Genomic DNA, 11,765 nt, shown 5'->3' on the forward strand with positions numbered 1-11,765 from the left:
CAAACTAATTTAGATGATTGGGAACTGAGATGTATCGGAAAGACTTTAGGGAAGATTGAAATTTCTAATCTTCCCGACCTAAGACATTAGGTTTCTGAATTGGCTTTCCCCGTGTGGCCTTGGAAGGGTTGCATATTTCTAATCTTCTTGAAGATATGTAAACGGAACACTCTGTCACACCTTCAGCCCCACCCCCGCATGGAGCTATGGAGCTGAGTGCTTCCAAGGACGTCATTCCTTGATAACAACACCTTTATCGGACTTTGCCAGGAGGCTGAGCAACGTGGTTTCATGGCCCTTTGACGTCACCGCCTTCACTCATGTCTTTGTTTTGCCCTTTGTTTTGTCTGAATGTTGCCATCTGCCCTAATGTGTCTTTTCCTCTTTTTTTGTTTTTCTTCTTTCTTTCTTTCCTTTGGTTTGTTATTTTGTTTGTATTTTCTTTTAATTCATGTAAAGCACTTTGATTTTGCCTGTTGCTGAAAATGTGCTATACAAGTAAAATTACCTTACCTTACCTTTGAAGCTGCAGTATGTAACTTTTATAAAAAATATAGATATATTAAAACTATCACCATATATTGATATAATATAAATATAAAAGAATATAATAAAACTGTGAAAAAATGTAGCTCCTCTGTCTTCTCCCTGAGGTCCAGTTGTCATCTGCACAAATGCACTGTGGCTCTGAAACAACCAATCAGAGCCAGGAGGAGGGTCTTACTGCTGTCAATCATCCTCATGTACTCATTGCTCATACCCTCCCCCTTTTCTCTGACGTGCTACAGCTGGTTCCCCACAATGGAGGCTGCGGCCCCATTATGAATGCTTAGGCTAGTTAGCACGGCCACCAATGACAGCGGATAAACAGTTTTCCTGGAATGGTAAGTTTCTCCACATTTAGCAGCACATACACAAGGTTGATTGACAACGATAAGACACGCCTCCTGGCTCTGACTACATGTTTTTGATTAGGAGCAGTGTATTTCTGTATATGTCAATAGTAGCAGTGGGAGGAGGTGGAAGATTTTGATCTTTTCAGAGATTATCCATGTCACATGGTGATATTTTTAACAAGTCTCTAAAAACTATTTTTTGTAAAAGTTACATACTGCAGCTTTAAGAGGGAAGCCATCTTCAACTCAGTTCTAGACTCAGAAATTGGGATTGGCATCTTCAGGCACAAAAATACAAGGATAAAAATGGCTAACAGCAGCTAATAACTTTGGCTACGAGATTATGAAAGCTATTATAAGCTATTATAATCCCAATTATTTAACAATATATTGGGTTTAAGAACAATAAATATGATATGGACAGGAATTTTCCTGTGATACTTTGTTGTTGAATCTTTTCTTAATATAACTGTATTAAAAGGTAAGAAATTAGATACAAAATAAATCCAGTAGGGAAGTGTACTTCAGCAATTTCTGAATTACAGAATCCTAAATAAAAAAATAGCAAAAGATATTAAAATATAAAAAAGAACTGAACGTCGGTGCGACGATGGCACAGAATGTAGAGCAATCAGCCACATGTTCAGAGGCCGGAGTCCTGGATGCGGCCGTCACAGGTTCCAGTCCAACCACTATGACTTTTGCTTCCCCCACTGCCTGCTTTTCGGTCAATCTACAGTGAAATGAAGGCCACTAGAGCCAAAAAAACCCCAAAAAAAAAAAAAAAAAAAAAAAAGAAATGAACTTAACTTAACTTACAAACTAAATTAATTGTAAATATTAAATAACAAGAAATGGTAACACTTTATTTGAAGGGGGTTGAATAAGACTGACATGACACTGTCATAAACATGACATAACACCTGTCATGAACATGAATAAGCCTTCATGAATATTTATGACTGTTGTCATAAAGTGTCATTCGGTAAATTATGACACTTTTAATACAAAGTTGACATTATTCAAAATGTCTTTATGACAACTTGACATTAACCAAGAAATCATTACTGTTTAAACTTTACCTTTAATAACATAAAGTTGCCTGATTTTTAAAGTGCAATCAGTAATACTTTTATAACAAATTTATATCAGTAATGATTTTTTAGTTAATGTCAAGTTGTCATAACAAAGACATTTTGAATAATGTCAACTTTGTATTAAAAATGTCATAATTTACTGAATGACGCTTTATGACAACAGTCATAAATATTCATGAAGGCTTATTCATGTTCATGACAGGTGTTATGTCATGTTTATGACAGTGTCATGTCAGTCTTATTCAACCCCCTTCAAATAAAGTGTTACCCAAGAAATTAATAATAATCATGAATTAGTTATTTTGACCAAACAAATTTACTCATATTTTAGTCCAGATCCTAAAAGACTTTTCACATTTAAGCACATGCTGACAAGTGTTTTAATTCAAGACTCCCTGTATATATTATTTAATAATAAATCACCCAGTCTTTGAATTTGAGGAGGCTGCACAGATTTGTCGTAATTCATCTGTCATGTTCTATCAACCACCTGTTAATTCATACCTGCCAGGCTGCCCTCCTCCTGATAGTTAGTTGACTGTGCTATAAAATGGCACGATATGTCTGGAAAAGACATAACACTGCCCTTTTAAATGTTGCAGCTCTGAGTTAGAAAACCTTCTGCTGGGACCAGGCCTGTCATGATATTTAATCCAGTCTCTTGTGTGTTTCAGCTACATCATTGACGGCGCCACAGCGCTGTGGTGTGCAGCTGGAGCCGGACACTTTGAGGTAGTTCACCTCCTGGTGAGCCATGGCGCTAACGTCAACCACACAACCATTACCAACTCCACTCCCCTCCGGGCTGCCTGCTTCGATGGTCGACTGGACATCGTCCGCTACCTGGTGGAACACAACGCCGACATCAGCATCACCAACAAGTTTAACAACACCTGCTTGATGATCGCTGCCTATAGGGGCCATGTGGACGTGGTTAAGTTCTTGTTGGAGCAGGGTGCCGATGTCAATGGCAAGGCTCACTGCGGGGCCACAGCCCTGCACTTCGCAGCAGAGGCAGGCCATCTGGAAATTGTGAAAGAGCTCATGGACTCCCAGGCTGCCATGCGGATGAATGGACATGGCATGACACCATTAAAGGTAGCTGCAGAGAGCTGTAAAGCTGATGTGGTGGAGCTGTTGATGGCTCATGCTGACTGCGACCCTCCCAGTCGCATCGAGGCTTTGGAGCTGCTGGGGGCGTCTTTTGCCAATGACCGGGAGAACTATGACATCCAGAAAACATACCAGTACCTTCACATGGCCATGACGGAGCGCTACCATGACCCTGACAACATCATTGTGAAGGACTTGCTGCCACCCATTGAAGCTTATGGGGGGCGTAGTGAGTGTAAAACGCTCCAGCAGCTGGAAGCCATCCGGGTGGACAGGGATGCCTTGCACATGGAGGGGCTCATGATTCGGGAACGCATAATGGGCTCAGACAACATTGACTTGTCGCATCCCATCATTTATCGAGGAGCAGTCTGTGCAGACAACATGGAGTTTGAGCAGTGCATCAAACTGTGGCTTCATGCCCTTCGACTCCGGCAAAAGGGGAACCGGAACACGCACAAAGATTTGCTGCGCTTCGCCCAGGTGTTCTCCCAGATGGTGCACCTGAAGGAGGTGGTGTTGGCCTCAGCAGTGGAGCAGGTCCTCAGCTGCAGTGTCCTGGAGATTCAGCGCAGCATGGCTCGAGTTGACAAAGCGGTTGAATCCGAGCTGCCACAGGCCATGGACAATTATGAATCCAATATTTTTACTTTTCTTTATTTGGCCTGCATCTCCACTAAGACTAACTGCAGTGATGAGGAACAAGTCAAGATTAACAAGCACATTTATGACCTGATCCAGCTGGATCCACGGACACGTGAAGGCTCCTCACTGCTCCACCTGGCCATCAGCTCCAGCACACCTGTTGATGATTTTCACACCAACGACGTCTGCAGCTTCCCTAATGCCAAGGTGACCAAGCTGCTTCTGGACTGTGGTGCTCAGGTAAATGCAGTGGATCACGAAGGAAACACTCCCCTCCACGTTATTGTCCAGTACAACCGACCAATCAGTGACTTCCTCACTCTACATGCCATTATCATCAACTTGGTCGAGGCTGGGGCCCACACAGACATGACCAACAAGCAGAAGAAGACTCCGCTGGACAAAAGTACCACAGGTGTGTCTGAGATCCTGCTGAAGACCCAGATGAAAATGAGCCTGAAGTGCCTGGCAGCACGTGCTGTCCGACAGCACCAGATCACTTATCGCAACCAGATTCCCAAAACTCTGGAAGAGTTTGTGGAGTTCCACTGAACTCAGATCAGAAAACTCAGAGGTAGGGTCAAATCTGTTGTTTCTTTCAAACAATGGATTCATAAGGTGCTGAAAGTAGTTCACCAGTAAAGTTTTTAAAGCATTTTTATGTTGATAAAACCTATTTTTTTTATAAATGTTGGTTTTGCAGACTAACACACCTGCATAAACAGGCTGTCCTGGTTGATGTGCGTAGAATTGCTTCTACGGCTCATTTTTTTGCAATAAACCAGAGAAATCCCTTTTAAGTTCTGCAGAGATTTTCTGACGGTTTGGTGAATGTGTATTTTTGAAATACAGAGAAGACACAGGTTGGTCCTTTCATCCTTTGTGTTATGTCATACATGCCATGTTACTGTGAAAAGGTTGTCAGACAAAATGAATGGGTGCCTATGAAGAAATGCACAGCCAGCCTCGCTTGGGTTCCCTGTATTCATCTCATGAATTGTATTTTTAGAATTAAAACTATTTTATTGAATTTATTTAAAGAACTTTCTTAAACCGCTCAGAAAAAATAGTTTGGACAGAATTAGTAACTATTGGATATGTTCAGGAAAACATGTTTTTTTTTTCCTATTTGTTTGACTTTAAATGTCATTGGAAAAAAAGTTTTTGGTTTTCTATTTCTCTGACTCATCAATGCATTGAACAGAATTACCAGCAACAGATTTCTAAGGGGTCATTCTGTGGGGTGGCATGAGGCAGGGGTCTGGAGTGTGTTTCGTATTCTGCTCCATGAGTGGATGTGGTTAACCTCTGTGCATCCATCCACACACCATGCAGCTGCTGGATATGTCCTGGTTATGCATTTATGAGGCATGTTGTCTCTGAAGACTTCCTCAATGTTTTGATTATGTTGGAAATGTCAGAGACTCCCAACAACTGCCTAATAACACTTTTGGTAATGGCCAAATGCCCCCTGCTGGCCATTTTAGACTTAGCAGCTCCTTGCAAATGAAATCTTTAACTTGCTGCTCTGCATGTTTGGCAAATTATGGCCATTTTTTTTTTTATCTTGCTAACTTTTATGTTTGTAAATTATTGCATGAGGGTGATGATTGGTGCTGTCATTATATATATATATATATATATATATATATATATATATATATATATATATATATTATTTTTTTTCCCTTGGTATTATTGGTAAATTATCAATAAAACCAGTTTAAGTTGATCATGTTTTGAATATGGTCTAATTCTTGGTACTGGATTTGTTCTGGTTCTTTTCATAATTAAAGTGTATTTATTCTAATCTTTATTATGTAGCAAAATGAACATCAAAGTTTTCTAAAAGTTATTGATACACAGCAAAGACACAATCAGCCAACCCCTGGTTTCTTTAATAATTCAGAAATAGAAGGTTGTCTTTGTGGGAGTTCCTCTACTGGACAAATATCTTTAGTGATTAAAAAAATGAAACAAATAAGTAATTTTTACTGTATTTTCTTCAACAGAGATGAAATTGAATTCCATGTGTATTATAAGATAGAAACAAGATTTATTTATTTTTTTTCCCAGCACTGTGAATGAGTAGTTTTACTTGAAAGTGATCAGAAGTCAGAGTGAATTATGATGAAGAAATCTCCTCTTGGCAGCTATACTGCTAAGTCCTGTTTAAAACAGTCAAGCGTTTCTTCCCAGATGGATTTACATGGTGAGGAATTCTTTTGCTTTAAGCCTGGGAGACCTGGCTGATATAGAACATCAAAAAAAGTTCAACTTTGTAAAAGGTTTTATAGGAGTACCTTGCAGATTTGTTGGTAAGGTCTCATGAAAAAATATTACTTTATTATTACTTTATTATGTTGCCCAAAACTTCCAAACTGATCACCCAAACAAAGACTTGACTTTTATTTTGAAGTCAAAAAGAAGGAGAGGGTTGGCTTAGGAAGGGGTGCTTATATGCACAATTTTTATCCAGTATCATTCCAAGACTGAACCACGGGGATCGATCTTTATGTTGGGGTAAAAAACAGAAAAAAATCAACATGTGCACTTCTTTTGTTGTTTGGATGAATGCTCTCATGCCATTCCTGCTGTTGTCTGCAGTTTGGTGGACATTGTAAATCGTCTTCATTGGGGCTGATGTCCCAATAGATTTTCCTTCGTAGTCCAGTATAAAGCTTGTGGTGGAAAACTGAATCATATTCTGAATAAGGTGATAGCAATACGCTTTGTGAAATTAGGTAGAAAATTTGGGAAGTGGCTGTTTGGTTCCCTGTGCGTCAGTACTGCTGGAACATGTTGGTAGTCTGGCCAAAGCATATTGAATAGCTTGGAGGTGTGAAGGGGAAAATTTATCCAAGCCAGACTTGGCATTGCATAATCTAAATACAATGACAGTTGTATGGAATATTCATTATTATACTGCGACTATGTGTTGCAACTGTTTTTAAATTTTTTCCCTCTCTCTGTATGCTGCTGGTTTCGGCCAGGTCCGTCTTGAAAAAGAGAACTTTTGATCTCAATGGGACAAACCTGGTTAAATAAAGGTTATTATTGGATCAGTCAACAGTCAAAATCCACAGAAGAATCAAATATTGAACCAAGACCTCAAATGCTGGACTTCGGAGGTGGAAAAAAAACAAAAAAGAATCTGAGTGACTTTTGTAAATAAAGCAGGAGCTGCTCTAATGAGGGTCTCAGTCTTATTATGTAAAACAAGGTTAGAAACCCAGTCTGAGATAAGAATGAAAGAAGCCAGAGAAATTTTCTTGTCCTTTTTGGGAAGTTTTGCTAAAAATGTTCTCAACTGTGATTCTAGTAATTGTATGATTTTTTTTCATCAACTTGTGCTGAAAAAAAGAAAATTATGCCTCATGGCATTGCAATAATCTAAACACAATGCTTGATAAGATTGATATTTTATTGAACAAATTATTTTCCTGCAAAATCAAACAAACATCTGAAGTGATTCCGTATGTGTTGGGGTGTGCACCATCACACTGAGGACTATCATGGTTTTAATGTTTTGTGTATGTCTGCTATACACACTAAGAATCTTCAGCATAAAAAAGAATAAAATAACACACACCTTAAAAATGGTTAAAGGTGTGTGTTATTGTGCTTTATATGACTGCTTTATATCCAACAGTAATGCCCCTATCCTCACTGTTCATTAAAGTTTATACTTTACACAGATAAAATGAATAATAAACATAGTTTTAAACAATATTCTATCTTTAATGCCTTGATGATTTGCTTTGGTTTAAAAAGTAGTGAGTAAAATGACAGGAATCCTAACTTCAGGAGGTGAGCGCTTCGGTTTCCAATAAAACATCCAAACAAGCCATCCAAATATTACATGTAGTCAAATAGATATGGGGTTTAGCTCATATAACACAATTCTTTACACATTCTTGCCAGCTATTAAATAAAATACAAATAAATATGCTGATTCATTTAGATTTTCTTTGCACCATAGAGCCATGTATAAACAGCAAAGAATACCTGGACAGAGTGTTATACAGAGTGGGGTGAGATGACCTGACATGGAGAATGAGGTCCAAATTATCCATGATATTTTGACTGTCACCATAATTTAGGAGTAAATTTAGTTTGTTTTACATATTGATCAGTAGGAACCAGGTCTTGTACACATGTCAATGACTTTACATGTGTATAATGCAAGCTGTGTTATAGAAACCTGCATACCTCTGTCTAACTCTGCAGTAGTTTCTCTCAAAACATCATTAAATGTCATTAATTGTCTTATGAAATACACATCACTATTTCCACTGACTGGCTGAGGTGCTGGTAAATGAATACTTCTTATACTCAATATGAACCGAGTACTTTGTCAACTGCAAGCAAAATCTTAATTATTTCACCTCAGTTTGGTGGAAACAGTTTGCAGTGTTCGTTGTTTATCTAAAAAGCTTAATGCCTTTTTAGGTTAGCAATTCAGTCAAGGTCTGTCAGTAACAGACCTTGACCGTTTGGTTTGAAGTGCAGATTGAAACTCGTCAAACTGCTTTATAGCTGCATCTCTGCATTCCCATTGGTGACGGGCTGCTCCTCCTCTTCCTGACGTCTCCGTCTTTTGAAGAATCCAAGCTGTGAAAAAAATCATGGTAAGTTGTTAATGTGTACCCTAAGCACAGTGGGTCGCTGGCGCTTTACACTAGAACCACATTCACCCATTCATATTCAAACACTCACACATTAATAATGCATTAAGTATGCAGATCAGTAGGCAACTTGGGGTTAAGTGCCTTGCCCAGCGGCACATCAACATGTGACAGTAAGAAACTGGAATCAAAATAGAGCCCAGATAAAGTGGAGGTGTGGGCTGACAGTAGGTTTGTGTACCTTCCATAAGCCCAGAATGACTAAGCAGAGCAGCAGCAGGCCTCCCAGGGAGCTGCCCAGGATGATCCAGATGGGGATGGAGCTGGGTCCCTCTTTTCTCAGATCCAGGATGGTCTGCATTGAAGCAATGAACAGTCACAAATCATTTCCTGGCTGAATCTGATCCTCCTTGTGCTGTTTCTGATGTTGACATTTGAAGAGGCACACATGCATGTGTGTCTTAAGCACACATGACTTGTGTCTTAAGACACAACACGTTTTTGCAGAAGGAGAAGCTAACATGAACTTCTTTTAATCTTAGACTTGACTATAATAACACCTTCCTCTTCAGTTTAAATATAATATAAGCTGAATCCTCGTGCTCTAAGAATATAAACTGTACCTGTTTGCTGCTGTTAACAGTAAAAGTTTGTACACAGCAGATACAGAGTTGCGATTTAGTTCAGTTACTTCTAACTTTGTTCTCAAAAAAGTTGAAATAGCAGCAGAGATTGTGTCATTCAATTCTTTAAGTGCAATTTAATCAGCTGACATGTATAAAAAGAACTGATATTTTAAAACATTTATAAACATTCATAAACATTGTCTTAATAGAAAAAAATTCTCACATTCACATTGTTTTGCTTGAAAACAGCTTTTATGAGAGTTCAGACCTTGACAGAACAGATAATTAAACAGAGAAGAACCTGGCAAAGGAAAGGTTTACAAACACACATTCATAGTGCATGATCTCATGATTGACAGACAATTGTTTTATATGTCATTAATTGTTTTGATAAATGAATGAGAGCTAATTCATAGTTGTGCTGAGCTTAGATAAGAATATTTAGGTGCTAAACTTTGAACATAAGTTCATTTATTTTGGAACTAGTTCAAGAAATGTGATTCTTGATAAATGGCACATCACTGACTCTATATCAAACTACGATTAATTGTCAGATGGTAAAAGAGAGAGAATTCAACATTAAGCATTCAGCAATTAAATTAGAAATCAAACAAATTGGTACAAAGCAGCAGTGTTGGCGAACAGGTGGTCTCCGTCACATTTATGGTCATGTGAAAATCTTCAAATATTTTGGGTAAAATTACTGTACATTTTAAAAGCAGTCAATATTTCAAAGGATCCCAAAATATGATTTGTGGGTTTGGAACCTGATTATTCTAATTACGCAGAAGTCACTGTTCAGTATGTTCAGTATGCATTCTGGCTTTAAAGGCAGAGTTTGGCACATTTTTGATACATTTCAGTTAAGAAAACTAAATAAGAAATACTGTATTTATTAAGTTTGATAAACATAAAAGTTTCACTTTTTTGAAATTAATTTAATTGTATTATTTTCTCAAACTATCCATGCCAGGAATATACCTGGCATGGATATTCATGTCAGGTATATTCATGTATAATCATACATGTTCATACATAGTGAACATGTATGAACATGTATGATTTAAATAGATATGTAGGTTAACTAGTTAGTAGAAGTCAGGACAGTGTTGTACCTGTCGTACCTGTCCATGTACCTGTACATGGATAGGTAAAACTGTGCCCATATTGGAGAATAAAACATGTCACAACCTAGTGAATACTAGGTTGTGTACTTGAAAGCAGCGTTTCATGTACAGCCTGGTGGAGGCAGCTGGGTTTGGACTTTAGCTGATTTTTCTCAGGTAAAATTAAGTTTCTCTAGTTTATCTAAAAAGCTTAATGCCTTTTTAGGTTAGCAATTCAGTTAGTTATGTAGTTTATTGTTGGAAAATGCGTATGCTGACATAAAGTTTTTTGTTTGTATCAGCAACCTTAGTTTTGCCAAATAGCAGAGCTGGGTGATAGCTGGGATTCTCTCAGTTAGTTTGGTTTTCACTTTTTGAAGTTGTGTTACAAAATATTGCATAACCCTGCACCTAGTTAAACAACATTCTGCATATGTTCTGAACCTGTAGTGCACCCTTACTGATAGTGAACATGTCTGAACATGTATGATTTAAATAGATATGTAGGTTAACTAGTTAGTAGAAGTCAGGACAGTGTTGTACCTGTCGAACAAGGATATCCTCCTGAAGAAACATCGGATTGGTCTTCTCTAGCTGTATTGTGGTAACAGTCAGCAGCTCTAAGGACCTGAAACTCACCTGTAATTTAGGTGGATGTCAAACACAAAAATTAAGTTTGTTACTAGATGAATCCAATTTCTCTCAGTATCCCTGACACTTTTAAATACAAGCTTTAGGGGTACATTGGGAAATGCAGACTAACCAACCACTTCATCGGGTACACCTGCTAAGCTGCTTGTTATCACAAATAGGAGTTTCATCTCTGAATTGTCTGAACATCTCAAAAACTGGTTGAAGCTGGCAGTGACTTTATGGTATGTTGATGGATTTTAAACTCATAAACATAAACTCCAACAGAGCACCAATGGAATTTGGTTGAAAATCATTCAAAAGTACTTTACCGATCCCAAATGGAATGAGTTATGTAAATGGATGCACAGCCATTGAATGAGCTGCAACTTTAAGGCACTGTAATGTCAAGATCTCAGAGATGCTTCCAACATTTTTTGTTGAATCTAAACATGAAGAACCTAGGCATTTCAAGGTAAAGAGAGATTTGACTCATACCTGTCAAGTCAAGTCTCCCATTTTGACCAGATAACTACAGTCTTTTACCCCCATTTCCTGTTGTGCTCCCATATTTGTATTTTCTCTGACACCCTCTCACCTCCCCCACAGTACATTAAAATTATGGCAAAAACTGACAATTTGGGTTCTTGATGGGATATCTTGTTGTATAGTAGAATATCTGCCTTCTAAGAAAATATACCTTCTTAACTTTAAACTGAAGGTTAGAGTTACATATCTTGGTAAACTCTAGAGAACTGTAATTCATTCAGAATTCTTAAAAATCATCACAAAGCTGACATGTATTTGCATTGTTCATATTAATTGTATCTAGCACTAAATTACCCAGAATTACTGGAAATGTTAAAAATAATTTGGCAGGAAATCGCCATCCAGGTTCCACAGTAATAGCTGAGAGTGCATGTAGAATTTATTTGTCTCATTATTTTTCACTTGTTTTGATGGAACATTAAAAACAAGGTATTGTTTATATAACTACCTGATAGCTGCCAGTCTAGCAACTGTT

At 38.0% G+C, this 11,765-nt stretch overlaps 2 protein-coding genes across 2 annotated transcripts in view; one reads left to right on the forward strand and one right to left on the reverse strand.

Moving 5' to 3' along the window:
• fem1b (fem-1 homolog b) overlaps nt 1-4,781 on the forward strand; it is a 16,262-nt gene extending 11,481 nt beyond the window's left edge. The window contains exon 2 of the mRNA XM_015024995.1: nt 2,668-4,781. Within this exon, the coding sequence (XP_014880481.1) occupies nt 2,668-4,303 (1,636 nt within the window). The 3' untranslated portion in view covers nt 4,304-4,781. The remainder of the gene's footprint in view (nt 1-2,667) is intronic.
• Nucleotides 4,782-8,092: 3,311 nt separating this feature from the next.
• The window catches only part of LOC106941863 (integrin alpha-11-like), an 8,988-nt gene continuing 5,315 nt past the window's right edge, over nt 8,093-11,765 (reverse strand). The window contains exons 5-6 of the mRNA XM_015024996.1: nt 8,621-8,734; nt 8,093-8,365 (exon numbers count right to left, since the gene is read on the reverse strand). Coding sequence (XP_014880482.1) covers nt 8,285-8,365; nt 8,621-8,734 — 195 coding nt within the window. The 3' untranslated portion in view covers nt 8,093-8,284. The remainder of the gene's footprint in view (nt 8,366-8,620; nt 8,735-11,765) is intronic.

This window comes from Poecilia latipinna, unplaced genomic scaffold (genome assembly GCF_001443285.1).
Source record: "Poecilia latipinna isolate Pla-1442-1.1 unplaced genomic scaffold, P_latipinna-1.0 Scaffold3904, whole genome shotgun sequence".
Taxonomy (NCBI): Eukaryota; Metazoa; Chordata; class Actinopteri; order Cyprinodontiformes; family Poeciliidae; genus Poecilia; species Poecilia latipinna.